General features: G+C 51.0%; 1 protein-coding gene across 1 annotated transcript; it reads left to right on the top strand.

Moving 5' to 3' along the window:
- Positions 1-2,581: 2,581 nt before the first annotated feature.
- LOC116410866 (neurotensin receptor type 1-like) lies at positions 2,582-25,061 on the top strand. Its single transcript, XM_031902176.1, has 3 exons — positions 2,582-2,819; positions 21,673-21,763; positions 24,806-25,061. The coding sequence occupies exons 1-3, from the start codon at positions 2,648-2,650 to the stop codon at positions 25,059-25,061; spliced, it is 519 nt and encodes a 172-aa protein (XP_031758036.1). The 5' UTR covers positions 2,582-2,647.
- Positions 25,062-27,252: the final 2,191 nt, after the last annotated feature.

Genomic DNA, 27,252 nt, shown 5'->3' on the forward strand with positions numbered 1-27,252 from the left:
ATGGAGACTGTAGGGCAAGATGGAGACTGTAGGGCAAGATGGAGACAGTAGGGCAAGATGGAGACAGTAGGACAAGATGGAGACAGTAGGACAAGATGGGGACAGTAGGGCAAGATGGAGACAGTAGGGCAAGATGGAGACAGTAGGACAAGATGGAGACCGTAGGGCAAGATGGAGACCGTAGGGCAAGATGGAGACAGTAGGGCAAGATGGATACAATGGGGCAATATGACAGCCCTTTAGCTGCCGTTAATAAATCTGTTTTACAGCAAAAGGAGATTTTGTTCAACCACAACCCATGGGCTACTGAGTGACCCTTATTCCATTATATAAACATGAGCCCCCACAAAGCTGTTTCACATTGGGCTTCCGCCACCATTAAATCATACAGTAATGTGCGAGTCAATGGGCAGAGAGGGACTATTACATTATTATGTGGCACAGAGAATGCACTGGGGCCCCGGGCTGAGCTTTGGGCTGAATGATGGGATGTGGGGCCCAAGGACAGGCGGCAGGATGAGCTTCTATTGCATCTAATTATCTTTAATTTAAGCCAATTAGTCCTGCAGCAATTAGCAGTAAATTGCCCGTGCTGCGCTACCTGCGCGTCTGAACGCCCCCCGAGCAGCGCCCGCTATAATTAATACATGGCTCAGGTTCCCACGTCACTAATCAGAACTGGGAGTTTTGTTGGAGCGGAACATAAAATTCCCATTACCGCCCGCTCTCTGCCGATAAATGGAGCCCGGAGACTCGCACAAATGGGATCAGATGGGTTTGTTGTTGTACAAGTCAAACATATTCTGCCATTCAATCAAAAGGCAACTTGGCAGGGACGGGAACCTACAGTGTGAGACTTCAATAGCCGCTGGGGATTGTGGGAGGTGTAGTTTAGCAGCCGGGATTGCCCGGCTCTTTATTGTTATGGTATCTGGAAATGCTGAACTGACCTACTGAGTGTAGCCAGGTACATCAAGGCATTGCTTGTTGGTATTACTTATCTGTAAGGGGGACATACAGGCTTGCGCTACCGATTCGGCCCATCCAGACCAAGTTGGCAGCTTTTTGTCTAGATATGGATCTTCCAATATTTACACTTATGTTCAGCCTTGCTTTCTTTATCATTCACAAAACTTCCTTGTGTCTAATGTATGATGTCTTCTTAGCCATGTACCTCTATGTTCCCTTGGTCATTCCTATATCTCCACATTCAGTTGGCTCCTTAGCCATGTACCTCTATGTTCCCTTGGTTCCCATTCCTATATCTCCACATTCAGTTGGCTCCTTAGCCATGTACCTCTATGTTCCCTTGGTTCCCATTCCTATATCTCCACATTCAGTTGGCTCCATGGCCATGTACCTCTAGTGTTCATTCCTATATCTCCACATTCAGTTGGCTCCTTAGCCATGTACCTGTATGTTCCCTTGGTTCCCATTCCTATATCTCCACATTCAGTTGGCTCTTTAGCCATGTACCTGTATGTTCCCTTGGTTCCCATTCCTATATCTCCACATTCAGTTTGCTCCATGGCCATGTACCTCTATGTTCCCTTGGTTCCCATTCCTATATCTCCACATTCAGTTGGCTCCATGGCCATGTACCTCTAGTGTTCATTCCTATATCTCCACATTCAGTTGGCTCCTTAGCCATGTACCTGTATGTTCCCTTGGTTCCCATTCCTATATCTCCACATTCAGTTGGCTCCTCAGCCATGTACCTCTAGTGTTCATTCCTATATCTCCACATTCAGTTGGCTCCTTAGCCATGTACCTGTATGTTCCCTTGGTTCCCATTCCTATATCTCCACATTCAGTTGGCTCCATGGCCATGTACCTCTAGTGTTCATTCCTATATCTCCACATTCAGTTGGCTCCTTAGCCATGTACCTGTATGTTCCCTTGGTTCCCATTCCTATATCTCCACATTCAGTTGGCTCCATGGCCATGTACCTCTAGTGTTCATTCCTATATCTCCTCATTCAGTTGGCTCCTTAGCCATGTACCTGTATGTTCCCTTGGTTCCCATTCCTATATCTCCACATTCAGTTGGCTCCATGGCCATGTACCTCTAGTGTTCATTCCTATATCTCCACATTCAGTTGGCTCCTTAGCCATGTACCTGTATGTTCCCTTGGTTCCCATTCCTATATCTCCACATTCAGTTGGCTCCATGGCCATGTACCTCTAGTGTTCATTCCTATATCTCCTCATTCAGTTGGCTCCTTAGCCATGTACCTCTATGTTCCCTTGGTTCCCATTCCTATATCTCCACATTCAGTTGGCCTCACCACTTCCATCCCATACCTCATGTCCAGATGATTGCTCCATACCTTATAATTAACTTTTCCCTGATACCCCCATATTCACTTGACTCCCCATTCCCATATTTTCTTATTGACTCAGTGCTGAGTGACAGTGGGGGACAGTAAATGTTGAGACTGGGGGGGCCCCACAGTATAGCACACCATTAGCCTTACACTTAATAAGCTCCCACCACCCACAATGTGTTGCATGTGCATATTGGTACACCATTTGGGCCCCAAGATGGTGCATTTTGTGGTCACTGTGACCCCTCTATTTTCTCTCCCAGGTGTGACCCCTCTATTTTCTCTCCCAGGTCAATGCCTTCCTCTCTTTCGTTTTCCCAATGGTGGTCATTTCCGTGCTGAACACCATCATTGCCAACCAACTGATCATCATGGTGAAACAAGCCCACCAGGAGAACCAAGTGTGCACCATCGGGGGGCAGCAGACGGTCCTGAGCATGTCGATAGAACCCAGCCGAATCCAGTCGCTGAAACATGGCGTCCGAGTCCTGAGTACGTACATCTCCTCCTTTCTTTATTCCCCCCCAGGCACAGTGTTACGCTCCTTTATACACGACAATAAATAATTCAGTTTAACATTAAAAAAATGCACTGGATTAATAAACAGGCAGATATAATTTATTGTAACGGGGGGAACGTGCCAAGACCAGAGCCAAACATGAAATCATTTCTCTCCAAAAGGCAAGAGAAGAATGTATCACCTCCCCTCGCTCCCGTCGGCCTCATTTGTCTATTTCCATACAGGGGGGGCTAATCCTACCCAGTGCCGTTATTACTCATCTGTGAGCCCCACAGCTTTGGCTCAAACATATTTCCCCTTTAATCAATCTGCTATTTCTCTCTACCTTCACCCCCCCCTATACTTTGTGCCGACGATTGTGCTATTCCCTGCACAATAGTCATTTTAAAAGACAATACACATAGGATACTATGGAAAACTTGAACTGCATAAGAGCTAGATTTAAGTCAGAACTGCAGGTGAGTTGTACCATGACAGAGCTAGATATCAGTCAGTACTGCAGGGGAGTTGTACCGTGACAGAGCTAGATATCAGTCAGTACTGCAGGTGAGTTGTACCGGGACAGAGCTAGATATCAGTCAGTACTGCAGGTGAGTTGTACCGTGACAGAGCTAGATATCAGTCAGTACTGCAGGGGAGTTGTACCGGGACAGAGCTAGATATCAGTCAGTACTGCAGGGGAGTTGTACCGTGACAGACCTAGATATCAGTCAGTACTGCAGGGGAGTTGTACCGGGACAGAGCTAGATATCAGTCAGTACTGCAGGGGAGTTGTACCGTGACAGAGCTAAATATCAGTCAGTACTGCAGGGGAGTTGTACCGGGACAGACCTAGATATCAGTCAGTACTGCAGGGGAGTTGTACCGGGACAGAGCTAGATATCAGTCAGTACTGCAGGTGAGTTGTACCGTGACAGAGCTAGATTCAGTCAGTACTGCAGGGGAGTTGTACCGGGACAGAGCTATATCAGTCAGTACTGCAGGGGAGTTTGTACCGGGACAGAGCTAGATATCAGTCAGTACTGCAGGGGAGTTGTACTGTGACAGAGCTAGATATCAGTCAGTACTGCAGGGGAGTTGTACGGGACAGAGCTAGATATCAGTCAGTACTGCAGGGCGAGTTGTACCGTGACAGAGCTAGATATCAGTCAGTACAGCAGGGGAGTTGTACCGTGACAGAGCTAGATATCAGTCAGTACTGCAGGTGAGTTGTACCGTGACAGAGCTAGATATCAGTCAGTACTGCAGGGGAGTTGTACCGGGACAGAGCTAGATATCAGTCAGTACTGCAGGGGAGTTGTACCGTGACAGAGCTAGATATCAGTCAGTACTGCAGGGGAGTTGTACCGTGACAGAGCTAGATATCAGTCAGTACTGCAGGTGAGTTGTACCGGGACAGAGCTAGATATCAGTCAGTACTGCAGGGGAGTTGTACCGTGACAGAGCTAGATATCAGTCAGTACTGCAGGTGGAGTTGTACCGTGACAGAGCTAGATATCAGTCAGTACTGCAGGGGAGTTGTACTGTGACAGAGCTAGATATCAGTCAGTACTGCAGGGGAGTTGTACCGTGACAGAGCTAGATATCAGTCAGTACTGCAGGGGAGTTGTACCGTGACAGAGCTAGATATCAGTCAGTACTGCAGGGGAGTTGTACCGTGACAGAGCTAGATATCAGTCAGTACTGCAGGTGAGTTGTACCGTGACAGAGCTAGATATCAGTCAGTACTGCAGGGGAGTTGTACCGTGACAGAGCTAGATATCAGTCAGTACTGCAGGTGAGTTGTACCGGGACAGAGCTAGATATCAGTCAGTACTGCAGGTGAGTTGTACCGGGACAGAGCTAGATATCAGTCAGTACTGCAGGGGAGTTGTACCGGTGACAGAGCTAGATATCAGTCAGTACTGCAGGGAGTTGTACCGTGACAGAGCTAGATATCAGTCAGTACTGCAGGTGAGTTGTACCGGGACAGAGCTAGATATCAGTCAGTACTGCAGGGGAGTTGTACCGGGACAGAGCTAGATATCAGTCAGTACTGCAGGGGAGTTGTACCGTGACAGAGCTAGATATCAGTCAGTACTGCAGGGGAGTTGTACCGGGACAGAGCTAGATATCAGTCAGTACTGCAGGGGAGTTGTACCGTGACAGAGCTAGATATCAGTCAGTACTCGTCACCTACTTTCCTCCATGCAGATCGAGCGGTTCCGTCAGATCCGTATCAGTTGGGATTTGGTCTCATCAGTAGAAATTACATTATAAATTCATTAAGGCGTTTGCGGCTCAGAGCCGGCGCGTGTAATCCCTCGGGGGGCGCTCTGAACACAACTCCTCTCCGGTACAATGAATTAATCCGCTTTAAACATAACAATGTCTGGGAGGCACCAACGCGCAAAGAGTTTTATTCCCCGGGGTCAATGGGCCCGACTGCCGCGCAAACACCTTCTAATCACTTCTCTCCCACTGATCTGAGTGACCCCCCCACCCCCCCGGGGGGCTGAATAAATGCATTGGGGGGAGTCTGGGGCACCCCTACTTTCTGACACACTGGGAGTTGCAGTTCAACAACAGAGGGATATTCCAGATTTCCAAGTACTTTCTGCTCCGAGAAGTGAAGCCTTCTGGGTATTTGCATAGTAATAAGCCAAACAGCTGCCCCGGCCGCCATCTTGTAATGGGAGGAGCTTTATTTGTTTATTCAGCAATAAGTTTTATAGGGAGAGTCTCTCAGGCGCGGAAATACTACTGATTTACTCACAGCGAGTAATGTGCCGAGCTCAACTGTAACTTGTACACAGGTATCAGCAGGGCAACAGGGAGACAGTAGGGCAACAGGGAGACAGTAGGGCAACAGGGAGACAGTAGGGCAAGATGGAGACAGTAGGGCAACAGGGAGACAGTAGGGCAAGATGGAGACAGTAGGGCAACAGGGAGACAGTAGGGCAAGATGGAGACAGTAGGGCAAGATGGTGAGACAAGTAGGGGGCAAACAGGGCGACAGTCAGTGCCGAGAGCTAGTAAGTTATAGGAGATAGAATCAGATCGATGCAGCTTCCGCATGTCGAGCGGAAAGAGACCGTAGGTTCTTCCAGGCGAGTAAGGACTGCCGACAGTTCAGGCATGTAGTAGAGCAAAAGTAATGATAGCATGACCTGTAAGGTTGCAACAGCGCCGCGATGCTGGCGAGATGAGTGCTCGCAAGAGCATATGACGACACGTAGGGCTCGACACATCGCCTGAGTGAACTAGTAGTGACGTCGACAAACGTTCGCGCAGAATGCAGGGTAAGAGGTCTTGCAACAGGCGAAGCAGTTGCAGCGACGCACCGCGACGCAACAGTGTAGGTAAGAATAATGGTACAGCATCAACTGTAGGGCTAAGATTGGAGACAGTAGTGGCAAGTCGATAGCGGCTAGAGGTCAATTTCCGCGCGAGGGAGTACGCAGCTCAGGCGCAGATTGGAGACAGTTGGGCAACAAGGCGAGAGACATGAGTAGTAGGGACAAAAGCTGGAGACAAGTGATTACGGTCACGTGCAAAGGAGTCCATGTGGAGAGGCAGCAAGATGGAGGTCACGTTAGCCGAGCATGCCCGCAACGATGGGAGACAGTAGGGCAACAGGGAGACCGTAGGGCAAGATGGAGACCGTAGGCAGCAACAAGGGAGACAGATAGGGCAAGATGGAGACAGTAAGGGCAACAGGGGGGACAAAGAAAAAACCAAATGTAACCGATGATAAGACGACTAAAGATAGGAGACAGTAGGCGCGGCAAGATGGAGTCAACAAGTAGGGCAATATGCCTGAGGACGAGTGGCGAAAGTCTTCCAGCATGAGCCCAGATGGCTCGCAATCAGATGTAGGAAAAATAGCAATAGATGGAGACGCATCTCAAACGCGTCAGGGCAAAGTCTTGCAAGATATGGCATGCGCGACAGTCCAACGCGCAATGATAGCATGAATGGAAAGACCATGTAACGTGACGTCGCCCTAAGATGGAAGACAGTAGGGCAAGATATGGCAGACAGTAGACAAGATGGGGACAAGTAGGTGCAAGATGGATGACTAGTAGGTCAAGCACTCGCCGCGCTAGAGGGGTCAGAGTCTTGCACGCAGACTGTGGGCACCGTACGTCACAAGATTGTAGGTGACAGAGATATGAGTGCCAGGTATGGACGACAAGCTTAGGACAAGATGGATATCAACGTAGGGCAAGTCTTCCAGCATGCACACGATCGGAGACAAGTAGGCTCGAGACTAAGGTATGGTAACAGATAAAGATGAATAAGAGATTCGGCAGACATGTAGTGGCAAGATGGAGTACCCACGTTGGAGCCAGAGAGATGCAGAGGGTACATTGTCAGGCGCACACGATGGGCAAGTAGACCACGCTCACGGCTCATGTAGTAAAAATGAGCAAGATGTGAGAAGTTAGGCACATCAAGATGGAGACAGTAGGGCATCACCGTAGTGGGGGAGCACAATGAATTGTATCCAGAATCGGAGGCACACTGCGTAGCGACAAGATGGGGCCAGTCCAGGTGCTAAGATGGGGTGAGACCAAGATAAGTTAGACATAGATTGGTGAGCGGACACGTAGGTCCTGGGGGCAAGAGTCTTGTGAGACCCCAGAGTTACCGTGCCCCCAACAATAGGTAGTCTGGAGACAAGTAGAGGAACAAGAATGATGAGAGTGACAGTAGACGTCACTGCAAGATGGAGCCAGTAGGACAAGATGCGAGACAGTTAGGTAACAAGATGGAGACAGTAGGTCTTGGGGCAAGCAGTCGTATGGAGATACAGTAGGACAAGATGGGGACAGTAGGCCAGCGAAATGCACTCGGCGAGACCAGTGGCGCAACTCAGGGCACGAAACAGTAGGGCTAGATGGTAGAACGTATTGTAAAAGAGATAATATTGTCACTGCAACAGGTCTACTAGTAGGGGTGAAGGCAATTGGTGTGAGACAGTAGCGCGCAGAGACGGAAAATCGAGCTCGCCGCCGCATAGGCTAGACTAGTAGGGAAGATGGAGAAACAGTAGGGCAATAGGAGAGTCAGTAAAGGGGCAAGATGGAGACCGTGGGCAAAGGGAGACGAGTAGCGCAAAGAATGGAGACAGTAGGGCAAGATGGAGACAGTAGGGCCAAGTGGAACAGTAGGGCAAGATGAAGACAGTAGGGAAGATGGAGACAGTAGGGCAAGCTGGGGACAGTAGGCAGAAGCAAATTTGGAAAAGGGGAACAGTGGGGCAAGATGGAACAAGTAGGGGCAAATCGGAGACAGTAGGACAAGATGGGGACAGTAGGGCAAAGATGGAGCAGTAGGGCAAAGATGGGGACAGCTCAGGGCAAAGATTGGAGACAGTAGGTAACGCCTAGATGGAGAACACAGTTAGGAAGCAAGATGGAGACTATGTAGGATTCAACTCAGATGGAGCCAGTAGGGCAAGATGGAGATTACGCTAGCGCGCATATAGAGTGGGACAGTAAAGGGCAACGAAGTGGTTAGACAGTCATTCGGCAGCACAGATGGAGTGACCAGTACGGCCACAAGTGGGGACAAGTAGGCCAAGAATTGGAGACAGTAGTGGCAAGATGGGACGTAGGACGATGGAGACAGTTTAGGGAAGATGGAGCACCAGTAGGCGCACACAGAATGAGGTGACAGGTTAGGACAAGATGGGGATCAGTTAAAAGGAGCAGATATGGTGGAGACAGTAGGACAATAATTGGGTGCAACACGTAGGTGCATAGATGGAGACAGTAGGTCCACAAGAGATGGAAGAGAGCATGTTAGTGGACATAGACGCGAGACCGTAGGAGCAAGATGGACGACAGTAGGGAGTCAAGAGTGGACGACAGTCAGGACAAGATGGAGACAGTAGGACAGAATGGAGACAGTAAGGGCAACGATGGAGACAGATAAGTGACAGGAGATGGGTGAAGCAGTAGTCAAGCAAAGAATAGGAGACAAGTAGGTGAACAGTTGGGAGACAGTAGGTCACGACAAGTTGGGGAACAGTAGGGCAAGATGGAGACAATACCAGTGAGCTGATCATCAATTCACATATAGAAAGAGACGCTCGCTGTGTGACAAGTATGTGCGAGAGGAATCGTCTCTCGGCCAGAGACAAGTTGGCGCACTCGGTGGGGCTTGCCCGGAGTTCAGACAGACATATCTCGGGGAGGCCACTGACCGTATCAGTAAGTAGTTACAGAAGGAGGGGGTTCGGGGGGCAGGTCGGGGACCTTGGAACACTTTTTGGCTGCAGAACAAATGCCCCGACCTCCTTTGGGTTTAGAACAAAACTGAATAGAAATAAATCGAGGTTTTCCAAGAAACGTAAAGACAATTTATCTCAATGCGACAAAGTGAGGCGAATCCTGACGGGGGGGGGGAGGGGGACTGGGGGAGATTTATGGGGGGGTTTAGTATTCAGCCGGCGAGCCATCCTTTATTCACAGTCTGAGCCCCCCCCATTCCCCCCCCCCCATTCCCCCCTGCGCTTCTCCTTCTGCTCCAATGCCAGGCCTGCTCCGTGTAACCGGGGCAATAAAACATTTTTTGGGGGCAATAAAATATTTCTTTGGGGCAATTAACCATTTGGAGGGAAACTGGGAACCGTTACAATGTTTTTCATTGCTCTGCATCATGGGAAATGGATCTGAGAGGCGCTAAGGCCAACGCCTGCCCCCCCCCAATCGCCGCGTAGGCGATTTTTCCGCTCGCCGGAGTGGATTTAACGCTTTCACCCCCGTGCGGTTCCACCTGATCAAACAAATCGCACTCGGGGTCCTGTGCGGCGGCGCATTAAGCGCAGGGGGAGAATAAACATCATTAAATGGAGTAAAAATATCACAGGGACAATTTCACTCTGAAAATAACGCGACTGTCACTCAGGCTGAAGCCGCCGCACCGTCAACCAATGTAAGGAACCTCATAACGGAACATATAATACCAGTGCGGTGTAGTTATATCACCTGGTAATCCTTAATCCCTTTTACGTGCGCGGCTGACATAAGGGTGCTCAGGGACGCTTCTTTTGAGGGTGCCAACCAAGCGTCACTGCTCCCTGATATACAAGCGGCACAAAGGGAGGGGAGTAATGTCGAGCGCTTAACATTGCTACTGTCTCGCATCTTGCCCCCACTGTCTCCATCTTGCCCCACTAGAGTCCTCCTCATGCTTTGCGCTCACAAACTAGTCTATCTCATCTTAGCACTCCTACTGACCCGTATCTCTCGCCCACTGTCTGTCTTCCATCTTCGTGCCTGGCGTGTCTCCATCTTGCCTGCCTAACTGTCTCCCTATCTTCGCCCACTGCTCTACATGTCTGAGTCCGCCTACCACTGTCCTCCCATCTTTGCCCCCGCTGGTCTCCATCTGCCCCGCTGTCCTGCCATCCTTGCACCTCCACTGTCCTCTCATCTTGAGACACCACAATCCTAGTCTCACTCTGCCCTCCGTCCGCTACTACCTTGCCCTACTTTTGTCCACTTGCCCTAACTGTCAGTCCATTCTGCTCTAGAGCTGGGGTCGCTCCAATACGCTTCTTTCCTCACTGTCCATCTCTCGCCACACTGCACTGTCATCCTAATCTTGGCGCCCTCACCTCGTTCCCCCAATACTTGGCCCTATGGTCTTCCATGCTTAAGACAAACTATAATACGTCTGTCTCCTCTTAGACCTCTACTGTCTCCATCTTGCCCACTGTCTGCCATCTTGCCTAACTGTCCCCATCTTGCCCCTATTTCCTGCTCCTCATGCTTGCCCTAATGTCTGCCAGTGCTCTAGCCCTACTGTCTCCATCTTGCCCCCTAAGTCCTGTCTTCTCCTGCTTGCCACGCAGTGCTACCCTAGTCCTCCAATCTTTGCTCTAGCTGTCCCATCTTGCCTATCTCGTCCCCATCTTCGCCCTACATCTGTGTCACCTGTAAAAACACTCAATATCTTGGCCCTACATCGGTCTCTACATCTTGCTCCCTACTGTCTCCATCTTGCCCTACTGTCTCCATCTTGCCCTACTGTCCCCATCACTTTGCCCTACTGTCTCCTCTTGTCCCTACTGTCTCCATGCTTGCCCTACTGTCCTATCTTGCTTGGCGTTACTGTCTCCATCTTGCCACTAACTGTCTTGTCCCTCTTGCCTACTGTCTCCATCTTGGCCCTAACCTGTCCATCTAGGCCCTATCTGATTCGCAATCTCTGTGCCTACTGTCTCATCTTGTCTCTCGTTCTATCTCTCGCCACTAGCTTGTCTCGATCTCTTATGGCTCCTACTGTCCAAAATCAATAATGTCCTACTGTCGCCCATCTACGTTCGACCCTTCTACCTTGGTGTGCATGCCTATGCCAGCTAGCTGTCTTCCATCTTGCCCTATCCCTGTCCCATCTTGGTCCTACTGTCTCCCAATCTTTGCCCTACTGTCTCCATCTTGCCCTACTGTTTTCCAATCCTTGCCCTCCTCAGGTACTCCTCGCATCTTGCCTACGAGCGCTACTGTTCCATGCCTTGCTCTGTCTCGCATATTTTCCTATTGCAATAAGCCGAACGTGGAGGCTTGAGCAGTGTTAGGTTCTTGCACAATAGATATCTGGCAGTTTTTATCCAGATGTTGGTCAGATGGAGGTTCCCCCTATAGGGCATGGCCGGTATTACAATGAGGGGGTTGCTGATTACTCTTTAGGCAGAATGTGTCTGCAGTAGAATTCCAGTTCTTATCGGGGGGAGGGGATCGGGCTGGTATTACTGCCCCACTATCTCCTTCAGAGCAGAATGTTCATTAAGATTAGACTTTCCGGATCTTCTGGCGCTTTTATCCGGCTTTAAGCTTCACACCAGCCTCCCCGTTCCTCTATCCCCATTGGGCGCCGGGGCTGAGCCGCGGGGATTTATACGGAGACGCCGCTGAGCTGCGAGCGCATTGTATGCGACTTAGAGCTCTGATGTCTCAATGCAGTGACTGCGCAGTCTGTGGGCGAATGAGGGACAGTCGGGCGCTTTTGTACCGCTCCCACCCTCCCATGGGGGCAACTGTGTGACATTTTGTGTATCGATTGCCCCGGGTTCATAATTACAGCAGAAAAACAAATGGCATTAACCCCTGCAGTGCTGAAAGGAAAAGCGACGTACTGTCGCAGTTCATATCCTTAGATGAGATTATTTATCAAAAGGGGGCACAGCTCCGGGGGCCAATATGTCCTTTACCCCCATAGATCAACTTCTTATCCTGTCTTTATAGAGCGCTGACTGATGTCTCGCAATGTAACAGGAGACAGTTCTCCTCTATGAATCAGCTGGCATGCAACATTGTTTCAGGAGTCAGACCCACAGGGGGTGAAACATTGTTTCAGGAGTCAGACCCTCAGGGGGTGAAACATTGTTTCAGGAGTCAGACCCTCAGGGGGTGCAACATTGTTTCAGGACTCGGACCCAGGAGGGGGTGCAACATTGTTTCAGGAGTCAGACCCTCAGGGGGTGCAACATTGTTTCAGGACTCGGACCCAGGAGGGGGTGCAACATTGTTTCAGGAGTCAGACCCAGGAGGGGGTGCAACATTGTTTCAGAAGTTGGACCCTGGAGGGGGTGCAACATTGTTTCAGGAGTCAGACCCACAGGGGGTGCAACATTGTTTCAGGAGTCAGACCCACAGGGGGTGAAACATTGTTTCAGGAGTCAGACCCTCAGGGGGTGCAACATTGTTTCAGGAGTCAGACCCACAGGGGGTGCAACATTGTTTCAGGAGTCAGACCCACAGGGGGTGCAACATTGTTTCAGGACTCGGACCCAGGAGGGGGTGCAACATTGTTTCAGGAGTCAGACCCAGGAGGGGGTGCTACATTGTTTCAGAAGTCGGACCCTGGAGGGGGTGCAACATTGTTTCAGAAGTCGGACCCAGGAGGGGGTGCAACATTGTTTCAGGAGTCAGACCCACAGGGGGTGCAACATTGTTTCAGGACTCGGACCCAGGAGGGGGTGCAACATTGTTTCAGGAGTCAGACCCAGGAGGGGGTGCAACATTGTTTTTCAGAAGTTGGACCCTGGCGGGGGGTGGCAACATTGTTTCAGAAGTCGGACCCAGGAGGGGGTGCAACATTGTTTCAGGAGTCAGACCCACAAGGGGTGCAACATTGTTTAGGACTCGGACCCAGGAGGGGGTGCAACATTGTTTCAGGAGTCAGACCCAGGAGGGGGTGCAACATTGTTTCAGAAGTTTGGGGGTTGGTGGGTTGAGGGGTGCGGACCCTGGAGGGGGTGCAACATTTGTTTCAGGAGTCAGACCCACAGGGGGTGCAACATTGTTTCAGGAGTCAGACCCACAGGGGGTGCAACATTGTTTCAGGAGTCAGACCCACAAGGGGGTGCAACATTGTTTCAGGACTCGGACCCAGGATAGGGGGTGCAACATTGTTTCAGGAGTCAGACCCAGGAGGGGGTGCAACATTGTTTCAGAAGTTGGACCCTGGAGGGGGTGCAACATTGTTTCAGGAGTCGGACCCAGGAGGGGGTGCAACATTGTTTCAGAAGTCGGACCCAGGAGGGGGTGCAACATTGTTTCAGAAGTCGGACCCAGGAGGGGGTGCAACATTGTTTCAGAAGTCAGACCCAGGAGGGGGTGCAACATTGTTTCAGAAGTTGGACCCTGGAGGGGGTGCAACATTGTTTCAGGAGTCGGACCCAGGAGGGGGTGCAACATTGTTTCAGAAGTCGGACCCAGGAGGGGGTGCAACATTGTTTCAGAAGTCGGACCCTGGAGGGGGTGCAACATTGTTTCAGGAGTCGGACCCAGGAGGGGGTGCAACATTGTTTCAGAAGTCGGACCCAGGAGGGGGGTGCAACATTGTTTCAGAAGTCGGACCCAGGAGGGGGTGCAAACATTGTTCAGGAGTCGGACCCAGGAGGGGGTGCAACATTGTTTTCAGGAGTCGGACCCGGAGGGGGTGCAACATTGTTTCAGAAGTCGGACCCAGGAGGGGGTGCAACATTGTTTCAGGAGTCGGACCCAGGAGGGGGTGCAAACATTGTTTCAGAAGTTCGGACCCAGGAGGGGGTGCAACATTGTTTCAGAAGTCGGACCCAGGAGGGGGTGCAACATTGTTTCAGGAGTCGGACCCAGGAGGGGGTGCAACATTGTTTCAGGAGTCGGACCCAGGAGGGGGTGCAACATTGTTTCAGAAGTCGGACCCAGGAGGGGGTGCAACATTGTTTCAGAAGTCGGACCCAGGAGGGGGTGCTACATTGTTTCAGGAGTCAGACCCACAGGGGGTGCAAAATTTTTTCAGGAGTCGGACCCAGGAGGGGGTGCTACATTGTTTCAGGAGTCGGACCCAGGAGGGGGTGCTACATTGTTTCAGGAGTCAGACCCACAGGGGGTGCAAAATTTTTTCAGGAGTCGGACCCAGGAGGGGGTGCTACATTGTTTCAGGAGTTGGACCCAGGAGGGGGTGCAACATTGTTTCAGAAGTCGGACCCAGGAGGGGGTGCAACATTTTTTCAGGAGTTGGACCCAGGAGGGGGTGCTACATTGTTTCAGGAGTCGGACCCAGGAGGGGGGGCTACATTGTTTCAGAAGTCGAACCCAGGAGGGGGGCTACATTGTTTCAGGAGTCGGACCCAGGAGGGGGGGCTACATTGTTTCAGGAGTCGGACCCAGGAGGGGGGGCTACATTTTTTCAGGAGTCGGACCCAGGAGGGGGTGCAACATTGTTTCAGGAGTCGGACCCAGGAGGATTGGTCCCTCTCAAGCCTGTGGATAGAGCGGCAGATTGATTTTGAATGTCTCGTATCCTCGAAGGGTTTAGAAAGGGAAATAAATATTTATGGCGGAACTTTCCCCCCGTAGGAGCGAGACGAGCGCCACCTGTACAATTGGCTTTAGATTAATTGGAATATAAAAATAGCCGAGTCCCAGGGAGAATTGGAGCAGGCGGCTGCCTATCAGCCCGATATGATTAATGGTTCAGAGAATAAATTGAGAGAAAATAAAGAAACAGCCCCATCCGACTGCGTCTCCTACACTCCCCGTAACAATAATATGTCCGACCCCTGGGAATGGGAGAGAGAGAGACAGAATTCACCCCCCTCTCATCTCTATACAGGAAACTCAAATCCTTATACCGGTGCAACCAACCCTCGGCCAGGAACCTCTCCATGTACTCAATACATTATAGGACTTACCCAAACACGTACTGAACTGTAGGTGGGCAATATGGAGGCAGTAGGGCAAGATGGAGGCAGTAGGGCAAGATGGAGACAGTAGGGCAAGATGGGGACAGTAGGGCAAGATGGAGACAGTAGGGCAAGATGGGGACAGTAGGGTAAGATGGAGACAGTAGGGCAAGATGGAGACAGTAGGGCAATATGGAGGCAGTAGGGCAAGATGGAGGCAGTAGGGCAAGATGGAGACAGTAGGGCAAGATGGAGGCAGTAGGGCAAGATGGAGACAGTAGGGCAAGATGGGGACAGTAGGGTAAGATGGAGACAGTAGGGCAAGATGGAGACAGTAGGGCAAGATGGAGACAGTAGGGCAAGATGGAGACAGTAGGGCAAGATGGAGACAGTAGGGCAAGATGGAGACAGTAGGACAAGATGGAGACAGTAGGGCAAGATGGAGACAGTAGGGTAAATGAATGGAGAATAGTAGGGCAAGATGGAGACAGTAGGGCAAGATGGAGACAGTAGGGCAAGATGGAGACAGTAGGGCAATATGGAGGCAGTAGGGCAAGATGGAGGCAGTAGGGCAAGATGGAGACAGTAGGGCAATATGGAGGCAGTAGGGCAATATGGAGGCAGTAGGGCAAGATGGAGGCAGTAGGGCAAGATGGAGACAGTAGGGCAAGATGGGGACAGTAGGGTAAGATGGAGACAGTAGGGCAAGATGGAGACAGTAGGGCAAGAATGGAGACAGTAGGGCAAGATGGAGACAGTAGGGCAAGATGGAGACAGTAGGGCAAGAATGGAGACAGTAGGACAAGATGGAGACAGTAGGGCAAGATGGAGACAGTAGGGTAAGATGGAGACAGTAGGGCAAGATGGAGACAGTAGGGCAAGATGGAGACAGTAGGGCAAGATGGAGACAGTAGGGCAAGATGGGGACAGTAGGACAAGATGGAGACAGTAGGACAAGATGGAGACAGTAGGGCAAGATGGAGACAGTAGGGCAAGATGGAGACAGTAGGGCAAATGGAGACAGTAGGGCAGATGGAGACAGTAGGGTAATGGAGACAGTAGGGCAAGATGGGGACAGTAGGGCAAGATGGAGACAGTAGGGCAAGATGGGGACAGTAGGGCAAGTGGGAAGTAGGGCAAGATGGAGACAGTAGGGCAAGATGGGGACAGTAGGGCAAGATGGAGACAGTAGGGCAAGATGGGGCAGTAGGGCAAGATGGAGACAGTAGGGCAAGATTGGAGACAGTAGGGCAATATGGAGGCAGTAGGGCAATATGGAGGCAAGTAGGGCAAGATGGAGGCAGTAGGGCAAGAATGGAGGCAGTAGGGCAAGATGGGGACAGTAGGGTAAGATGGAGACAGTAGGGCAAGATGGAGACAGTAGGGCAAGATGGAGACAGTAGGGCAAGATGGAGACAGTAGGGCAAAGATGGAGACAGTAGGACAAGATGGAGACAGTAGGGCAAGATGGAGACAGTAGGGTAAGATGGAGACAGTAGGGCAAGATGGAGACAGTAGGGCAAGATGGAGACAGTAGGGCAAGATGGAGACAGTAGGGCAAGATGGGGACAGTAGGACAAGATGGAGACAGTAGGACAAGATGGAGACAGTAGGGCAAGATGGAGACAGTAGGGCAAGATGGAGACAGTAGGGCAAAATGGAGAACAGTAGGGCAAGATGGAGACAGTAGGGTAAGATGGGGACAGTAGGGCAAGATGGGAAGTAGGGCAAGATGGAGACAGTAGGGCAAGATGGGGACAGTAGGGCAAGATGGGGACAGTAGGGCAAGATGGAGACAGTAGGGCAAGATGGGGACAGTAGGGCAAGATGGAGACAGTAGGGTAAGATGGAGACAGTAGGGCAAGATGGGGACAGTAGGGCAAGATGGAGACAGTAGGGCAAGATGGAGACAGTAGGGAAGATGGAGACAGTAGGGAAGATGGGGACAGGGCAAGATGGAAGTGGGCAAGACAGTAGGGCAAGAATGGAGACAGTAGGGCAAGAATGGAGACAGTAGGGCAAGATGGAGACAGTAGGGCAAGATGGAGACGTAGGCAAGATGGAGACAGTAGGGCAAGATGGGGATAGTAGGGCAAGATGGAGACAGTAGGGCAAGATGGGGACAGTAGGGCAAGATGGGACAGTAGGGCAAGATGGAGACAGTAGGGCAAGATGGGGACAGTAGGGCAAGATGGGGAACAGTAGGGCAAGATGGGGGACAGTAGGGGCAAGATGGGGACAGTAGGACAAGATGGGGACAGTAGGGCAAGATTGGGGACAGTAAGGGCAAGATGGGGACAGTAGGGCAAGATGGGGATAGTAGGGCAAGATGGGGACAGTAGGGCAAGATGGGGACAGTAGGGCAAGATGGAGACAGTAGGGCAAGATGGGGACAGTAGGGCAAGATGGGGACAGTAGGGCAAGATGGGGAACAGTAGGGCAAGATGGAGACAGTAGGGCAAGATGGAGGCAGTAGGACAAGATGGAGACAGTAGGGCAAGATGGGGACAGTAGGACAAGATGGAGACAGTAGGACAAGATGGGGACAGTAGGGCAAGATGGAGACAGTAGGGCAAGATGGAGGCAGTAGGACAAGATGGAGACAGTAGGGCAAGATGGGGACAGTAGGACAAGATGGAGACAGTAGGGCAAGATGGAGACAGTAGGGCAAGATGGGGACAGTAGGCTGCTAATCAGTTGCACCACAATCACAAGTGAATATGACGTAGGGCAGTTTTGCTGATACAGAACCAGTACTGATATAGTAAATACCTCCTGAAATACGAGGGAAATGGAGATAATAATACTCTTTGTAAAAGCTTTGATTCAGGGACTGATCCAGTTGCCATTTTGGACATGTTGCCGGCCCTGCACAAACTGGAGGGCAAGTTGGCGAGGGTAGAAGCGCCGGGGTATAACGGGGGCTACAGTGGAATTAGGGGGCAGAATGTGCCCCAGGCCCGGGTATCAATGATCCGCAGGACAATCTTTCCTTGTTCTTGGCATCTCAGTGAGTTTCTCCCACCCACGCCCCCCCCCCGGTGCCCCCCCCGGTGCCCCTGGCACATGAAACGCGGGTGATTAATGGCTCCAAGCGCTGGAATTGAATAAGCGCCCGCGTACGAGCGAAGCTGAGATAATAATGAAGTTTCATTGCTCGGCCCGGGACGGCCAATCGCTCTTTGATCTGTTGGGCAGACGCTGCGGGCAATGATGCCCATTTATCAGGCGCGGGCAGAGTTAGCGGAGCAGCTTGGCCACTCACGTTCCTCATTAGCTTGCGTCCCCATGTCTCGTTAACATGATAATAGGATCCGTGCCTAACGATGTCTGACATCGGCCTCTCAGCGCCGGGAATGGAACAAACTGCGCGGCCGCTCCCTCTAACAATCCCAGACCAACTGCAAACTGTCTCAGAGTATCTCTCCCGTCATCTCTCCAACCCGTCAGTGGGACAAATACAGGCAGGGGAGGATTTCTGGGGGGAAAAGTGGCATAAAATGCTGTGTAAAAAGTGGCATCAGGGGCAGCAGTTAGGGGGCGCTATTGGCAAGGGCAGGATTGAGTGGCTACATTGGCAGGGATTGGAGACGATTGAGCAGCAGGGGTGGCATTTGGTTCAACAGGGGAGGTTGCAGGAGTTTGAGCAGCTGCCATGCTGGGGGTAGTGGGGGGATAGTTGGGGGTATCGGTGTAGTGGTGGGAAGTTGGGGTAGTGGTGGGGGTAGGGGTGGAAAGTGGGGGGTAGTGGTGGGAAGTGGGGGTAGAGGGGGTAGTGGTGGGGGTAGGGGTGGGAAGTGGGGGTAGTGGGGGTAGTGGAGGGTAGTGGTGGGGGTAGTGGGGGTAGTGGTGGGAAGTGGGGGTAGTGGTGGGGGTAGGGGTGGGAAGTGGGGTGTAGTGGTAGGGGTGGGAAGTGGGGGTAGTGGAGGGTAGTGTTGGGAAGTCAGGGTAGTGGTGGGGATAGGGCTGGGAAGTGGGGGTAGTGGGGGGCAGTGGTGGGTAGTGGAGGCAATGGGGGGTAGTGGTGGGTAGTTGGGGCAGTAGGGGACAGTGGTGGATAGTTGGGGCAGTGGTGGGTAGTGGGGAGTAGTGGTGGGTAGAGGGTATGTGGGGTATTAGGATGTGGGGGATTAGGATTTGGGGTATTAGGATGTGGGGGATTAGGATTTGGGGGATTAGGATGTGGGGGATTAGGATTTGGGGTATTAGGATGTGGGGGATTAGGATTTGGGGTATTAGGATGTGGGGGATTAGAATTTGGGGTAGATACTGACATCTCACTGACATTAGGGGCCCTTTATTAAATGCCTCCCGGGTCCTATCACCATAGGGACCATTGCACTGGTGTAAGAGACCCCGGGAGCCACGATGTTATTCCCCCTAATCTGTGCAACACTAACGTGCCTAACGCTTAATTAATATTAACGATTTACCAGGGGATGAATAAGGCAGCTCGGCCCTGATTGGATGTCGCCTCTCTCTCCCAGACACTCGGCACTTGCCCCAGACCTGCTATTAATAGCCCCTCCCAGGGGACAGATGGGTCTCAGCATCTGCTTTAATGTCACTTGAAGGTGGTCCGACCCCTGAGCCCCCATCGATTGTCATTAATCAGGTCTCAGAGTCAATGGATCCAAGTGATTTAACTCATTCAGCGCCAACCCCAACCTGTATATTAGAGACTGGGCCACAAACTCTCCTTATGGAGAGAAATCCAATCATTTATTTTTATGCATGGCACCATGGGAACAAGATGGAGACAGTAGGGCAAGATAGAGACCATAGGACAAGATGGGGACAGTAGGACAAGAAGGAGACCGTAGGACAAGATGGAGACAGTAGGGCAAGATGGGGACAGTATGGCAAGATGGGGACAGTAGGGCAAGATGGGGACAGTATGGCAAGATGGGGACCGTAGGACAAGATGGGGACAGTAGGACAAGATGGGGACAGTAGGGCAAGATGGGGACCGTAGGACAAGATGGGGACAGTAGGGCAAGATGGGGACAGTAGGGCAAGATGGGGACAGAAGGACAAGAAGGAGCCCGTAGGACAACATGGGGACAGTAGGGCAAGATGGGGACAGTAGGGCAAGATGGGGACAGTAGGGCAAGATGGGGACAGTAGGACAAGATGGGGACAGTAGGACAAGATGGGGACAGTAGGACAAGAAGGAGATCGTAGGACAAGATGGGGACAGTAGGGCAAGATGGAGACAGTAGGGCAAGATAGAGACAGTAGGGCAAGATGGAGACAGTAGGGCAAGATGGAGACAGTAGGGCAAGATGGAGACAGTAGGGCAAGATGGAGACAGTAGGGCAAGATGGAGACAGAAGGACAAGATGGAGACAGTAGGGCAAGAGGGAGACAGTAGGGCAAGATGGGGACAGTAGGGCAAGATGGAGACAGTAGGGCAAGATAGAGACAGTAGAACAAGATGGAGACAGTAGGACAAGAGGGAGACAGTAGGGCAAGATGGGGACAGTAGGGCAAGATGGAGACAGTAGGGCAAGATAGAGACAGTAGAACAAGATGGAGACAGTAGGACAAGATGGGGACAGTAGGACAAGATGGGGACAGTAGGACAAGAAGGAGATCGTAGGACAAGATGGGGACAGTAGGGCAAGATGGGGACAGTAGGGCAAGATGGGGACAGTAGGGCAAGATGGAGACAGTAGGGCAAGATGGAGACAGTAGGGCAAGATGGAGACAGTAGGGCAAGATGGGGACAGTAGGGCAAGATGGAGACAGTAGGGCAAGATGGGGACAGTAGGGCAAGATGGAGACAGTAGGGCAAGATAGAGACAGTAGAACAAGATGGAGACAGTAGGACAAGATGGGGACAGTAGGACAAGATGGGGACAGTAGGACAAGAAGGAGATCGTAGGACAAGATGGGGACAGTAGGGCAAGATGGGGTCAGTAGGGCAAGATGGGGACAGTAGGACAAGATGGGGACAGTAGGACAAGAAGGAGACCGTAGGACAAGATGGGGACAGTAGGACAAGATGGGGAGAGTAGGACAAGATGGAGACAGTAGGACAAGATGGGGACAGTAGGACAAGATGGGGACAGTAGGACAAGATGGAGACAGTAGGGCAAGATGGGGACAGTAGGGCAAGATGGAGACAGTAGGACAAGATGGGGACAGTAGGGCAAGATGGGGACGGTAGGACAAGATGGAGACGGTAGGACAAGATGGAGACAGTAGGACAAGATGGGGACAGTAGGACAAGATGGGGACAGTAGGACAAGATGGAGACAGTAGGGCAAGATGGAGACAGTAGGGCAAGATGGAGACAGTAGGACAAGATGGGGACAGTAGGACAAGATGGGGACAGTAGGGCAAGATGGGGACAGTAGGACAAGATGGAGACAGTAGGACAAGATGGAGACAGTAGGACAAGATGGGGACAGTAGGGCAAGATGGGGACAGTAGGGCAAGATGGAGGCAGTAAGGAAAGACAGATATTCGGGAGAGTCCTGCTTGCCCACTAATTGCTGTTTATTGATTGGGGGGTAAATGCCAAATTCCAGCCAATGTTTGCACCCAATTTCTTTCTGTGGGGCGGGGCAACATCTGTATCATTGTCAGCACAGCCATAATCATTGCTCTTTTTTGTTTCCCCCCATTTATTCCCTCTTTCCCCCCTTTCCCAGGAGTGGTGGTGATCGCCTTCGTGGTGTGCTGGTTGCCGTACCACGTGCGCCGCCTGATGTTCTGTTACGTTCCGGAAGAGATGTGGTCGGAGTAAGTAGCAAAATCAGCATTGCCCCCCCCCCTTTATTCTGATAGAAATCATTGCGAGGGGGCAGTTTTCTGTTGCACACGAATCAGGAAGGGGCAATTTCCCAAAATGTCATTGTTATCATTCCCTCCCTTAGCGGCTGCTATCTGTGGGCGGGGCATGAGGTTACTGGGTGGGACAGAGACATCATGAGAGCAGGACTGTGCCGATTGGCCGATCGCTACTCTAGTTTTGACCCAGATAGTTCTCCCTGTCCGGGTCCAAACTGAACAGGAGGCAACTGTAACTCAAACCCACAGAACAGGCCTGTAATGGGATTCGGAATAAGCCCCCCCCCCCCCATTCCCAGTACCCAAGAGGCACAAACAGCCCCCCAGCCCAATAAATAGTGACTGTCTGTGGCACCTTACAGCCCCCCTGGCATTCCAGTACCCAGAGGCACAAACAGCCCCCCCCAGCCCAATAAATAGTGACTGTCTGTGGCACCTTACAGCCCCCCTGGCATTCCCAGTACCCAGAGGCACAAACAGCCCCCCCCCCCCAGCCCAAATAAATAGTGACTGTCTGTGGCACCTTACAGCCCCCCTGGCATTCCCAGTACCTCAGAGGCACAAACAGCCCCCCCCCAGCCCAATAAAATAGTGACTGTCTGTGGCACCTTACAGCCCCCCGGCATTCCCAGTACCCAGAGGCACAAACAGCCCCCCCAGCCCAATAAATAGTGACTGTTTGTGGCACCTTACAGCCCCCTGGCATCCCGTACCCAGAGGCATAAACAGCCCCCCAGCCCAATAAATAGTGACTGTCTGTGGCACCTTACAGCCCCCCTGGCATTCCAGTACCCAGAGGCACAAAGCCCCCAGCCCAATAAATAGTGACTGTCTGTGGCACCTTACAGCCCCCCGGCATTCCCAGTACCCAGAGGCACAAACAGCCCCCCCCAGCCCAATAAATAGTGACTGTCTGTGGCACCTTACAGCCCCCCTGGCATTCCCAGTACCCAGAGGCACAAACAGCCCCCCCCAGCCCATAAATAGTGACTGTCCTGTGGCAACCTTACAGCCCCCCTGGCATTCCCCAGTACCCAGAGGCACAAACAGCCCCCCCCAGCCCAATAAATAGTGACTGTCCTGTGGCACCTTACAGCCCCCTGGCATTCCAGTACCCAGAGCACAACAGCCCCCCCAGCCCAATAAATAGTGACTGTCTGTGGCACTTACAGCCCCCCCTGGCATTCCCAGTACCCAGAGGCACAAACAGCCCCCCCCAGCCCAATAAATAGGGACTGTCTGTGGCACCTTACAGCCCCCCGGCATTCCCAGTACCCCGAGCACAAACAGCCCCCCCCAGCCAATAAATAGTGACTGTCTGTGGCAACCTTACAGCCCCCCTGGCATTCCAGTACCCAGAGGCACAAAACAGCCCCCCCAGCCCAATAAATAGTGACTGTCTGTGGCACCTTACAGCCCCCCTGGCATCCCAGTACCCAGAGGCACAAACAGCCCCCCCCAGCCCAATAAATAGTGACTGTCTGTGGCACCTTACAGCCCCCCCGGCATTCCAGTACCCAGAGGCACAAACAGCCCCCCCAGCCCAATAAAAGTGACTGTCTGTGGCACCTTACAGCCCCCCCCTGGCATTCCCAGTACCCAGAGGCACAAACAGCCCCCCCCCCAGCCCAATAAATAGTGACTGTCTGTGGCACCTTTACAGCCCCCCTGGCATTCCCAGTACCCAGAGGCACAAAACAGCCCCCCCAGCCCCAATAAATAGTGACTGTCTGTGGCACCTTACAGCCCCCCCTGGCATTCCCAGTACCCAGAGGCACAAACAGCCCCCCCCCCAGCCAATAAAAAGTGACTGTCTGTGGCACCTTACAGCCCCCCCTGGCATTTCCCAGTACCCAGAGGCAACAAACAGCCCCCCCCCCAGCCAATAAATAGTGACTGTCTGTGGCACCTTACAGCCCCCTGGCAATTCCCAGTGCCCAGACGCACAAACAGCCCCCCCAGCCCAATAAATAGTGACTGGTCTTGGCACCTTACAGCCCCCTGGCATTCCCAGTACCCAGAGGCACAAACAGCCCCCCCAGCCCAATAAATAGTGACTGTCTGTGGCACCTTACCAGCCCCCCTGGCAGCACAACTGCCCTGTGAGTTACTGAGCTGACAGATATAATGCACATAAATATAAACAGACGTTAAAAATCTTCCCCCAGGCCCTTCGGGCTTATTTTGCTCAGACTCAGACCCATAATCCCTTGCTAAACTGAACACGCAGGGTTAACTGAGACCATGTCTTCTACTGTTTATAACACATTCCGCAGATGTAAAATGTCCTTGTTTATAGTCATGTAAACAAGCGCGCAAACAGCTGGGGTGTTAAGTGTAGTGAGTGGAACTGGTCTGGCAGCTCCATCTTGTGGTCGGAGGTGGTATTGCATCAATGGTGCCCCGTACCCCAATACAACCGTGGGCTGGTTGTGGTGATATGCACCTTTATACGCCCAATTGGCTGTTGGGAAATGAATTACCTTCAGCATTCGCTCATTGAATGGGGTCGTTCCCTTTAAATTTAACTTATTCTGAGACAATTTGCAATTGGTCTTTATTTTTCATTATTTGAGGTTTTTGGAAATTTCAGCAGCTATCTGGTTTGTTAGGGTCCGATTTAACCTAGCAATCAGGCAGTGTTTGAAAGAAAGACAGGAATATGAATAGAGAAGGGCTCACATAGAAAGATAAGTAAGTCAAATACAAAAAAACTGGAGCCTCAGAGAGCAATAGATTTTTAGCTGCCGGGGTCAGTGCCCCATTTGGAAAGCTGAAGAGGAAGGCAATAATTAAAAACCATAGAGATTAAAGAGTGAAGGCCCAATCTAGAAATTCTAAAGGTTAACCTAAAGTTGAACCACCCTTAATATATAGTGTAGGAGCCTCCCTCATCCTCCATATGAAGTTGGTTTTCCAATCAAAAGTTCATCAATAGATTTTGCCCTTACTGTTTTATGTGGTCGTGACTTATTCATTGTTTCCCCTCAACAGTGAACTCAATGATTTCTTTCTACCATATCTTCTACATGTTGACCACGTGCTGTTCTACGTTAGCTCTACCGTCAATCCATCTCTCAACCTGGTGTCTGCCATTTCCGTCAGATCTTCGTCTCTACGCTCAGTTTTTTATGCACCCTGGAAAAGGAAGAAGAAGCGACCCGCCTTCACCCGCAATCCAACAGCATCTCCAGCACCAACCACACTTCTCTCCACGATCACCAGGGAGACCCCTACTGAGGTCCCTTAAAGATGAAAGCCAACAGGCAGCGTAACACGTTGTCTTAAGTCCACCATACCCAGGTCACCAGGAAGACTTCCATACTACTATTTCCACAAGGCTTGTAATCAACAAAGTCTTATTGTTTTCAAACACTTCACCAAGATCTTAAGTACTCCAAACAGAGGTTTCACAAGGATAATGATCAACAGGCAAAGTTTTTTTTTTAATCTTCTAACCTATCCACCAAGGTCTCTTTGGAGACGTTCATACTAAGGATCCACAAGGATGGTGATCAACAGACAAGTCCTATTAGTGTTCTTATGATTTACCAAGGTCACTTTGGAGGCTCATACTAAGGTTACAAGGATATGATCAATAGACAAAGTCCTATTGTCTAACACTCTCACAAAGTCTTCTTTGGAGACTTTATTCTAGGTTCCACAAGGATGGTGATCAACAGACCTTATTATGTTCTTACCATTCACCAAGGTCATTTGGGAGACCCATACTAGGTTCCACAAGGATTTGATCAATAGGCCAAGTCCTATTGTCTACCGCTCATCAAGGTCTCTTTGGAGACCTTCATTTTAAGGTTCACAGGGCTATTGGTCAACAGGCAAATTTCTGTTGTTGTCAAACCATCCAACCATCAGGTTATACTCAAAGTAACATCCATATTGTATCTACTGCTGTATATAGCCAGCAATGTTTATGAGGGCATGAAGGATCTCTGTCATGTAATCCTGGTTGTTTCAGTTTTTTTGAGATTCATGGCAGGAAATGATTTCATTTCTGTAGATATTGCACCAGTTTAATGGGCGCCCCTTTGTTGAAAAGGAACGTTGGCTGAATCTATTTATTATTATGGATTTGTTTTGCTATGAAAAGAAAACAAGGAAAAATCCACTTAAAATTCCAGAAGCAAACAGTGGCTTTGATCTATAGAAATTGTTCTTCTCGAGTTGCGTTCAACATTGACGAAAATCTGAAAGACTATAAAATGTCAATATGTTGTGATACAGAGATTAGTGGAAACACCGTCTTCTTCCACCCGGGACTATTTGGACAACCATTGTGACATTGATATGCAAGGGTTCCTCAGCCGTGAAATACCCCATTGTTGCCGTAAGCCGATCCCTTGGGAGGGACTTTGCCATAAAGGGGGTCATTGATAGTAATTGCTGTGATTGGAATGACTTCCACGTCTGGTGTCGGAACGACGAAGCCAATGAGGAGGATCGTTCATCTGACTTGAGACTAAAGGACACTTTTTAATCATTCCCGTTGTGTTTTGTGCCAAATATGTGCAACGTGCCAACTTCTAGAGAAGAATCATAGCAGGAGGGACGGGGAGTTGAGTATTAGTACTAATAGGGGGAGAACAGAGGAGGTGGAAATACTGTAGAGATTAATAGATGGAAATACAAATTAAACTGCCCCATGGAGTATAGAGTAGGGAACTCATTTGCTGTAAGAAAGTGGTGAAGGCCCAGTGTTCCCCACGTATATTCCATTTGTTTGTTATCTGTCCCATGATCTGTAGTGAACGCCTATATTGTAGGTCCTCTGGCTGCTGGGGATCTGAGTCTGTCTGTAGTAATAGGTGTTACAACCCAACACTGGCCAACGCCAAGCTCAGTAGCCAACGCCACTCGCCACCCTGCAAGCCTAACGTAGCCCCCAACCCACTTGCACCTCCCCAAAGCTTAACGTAGCCCCCAACCCACTGCCACCTCCCAAGCCTAAATGTAGCCCCAACCACTGCCACCCCAAAGCTAACGTAGCCCCAACACACTGCCACCCCCTAAGGCTAGTAGCCCCAAGTCCACCATGCCCCCAAGCTACGTAGCCCAACCACCCCTGCCATCCCCCAGCCGAACGTAGCGCCCCGACACCACTGCTACGCCCCAGCTCAACGATAGCCCCCAACCCACTGACCGCCAAGCCTAACGTAAGCCCCACCCCACTGCCACCCCCAAGCCTAACGTAGCCCCCACACCACTGTGCACCCCCATAGCCTAAGTAGCCCAACACACTGCACCCCAGCCTAATGTAGCCCCTACTTTGTGATACTGAGAAAGCAGGTTAGTAGCGATTGGGAAAACACATGATCCTACTCTTGAACTTGACGCATATCTACAATCATCCAACTAAATGCTGCATCACCATTCTCTCATTCCAGGGTTCCATTCACTTTATTACGCAGAAGAACCTTTAT

The sequence above is a fragment of the Xenopus tropicalis genome, chromosome 5, assembly GCF_000004195.4.
Source record: "Xenopus tropicalis strain Nigerian chromosome 5, UCB_Xtro_10.0, whole genome shotgun sequence".
NCBI lineage: Eukaryota > Metazoa > Chordata > Amphibia > Anura > Pipidae > Xenopus > Xenopus tropicalis.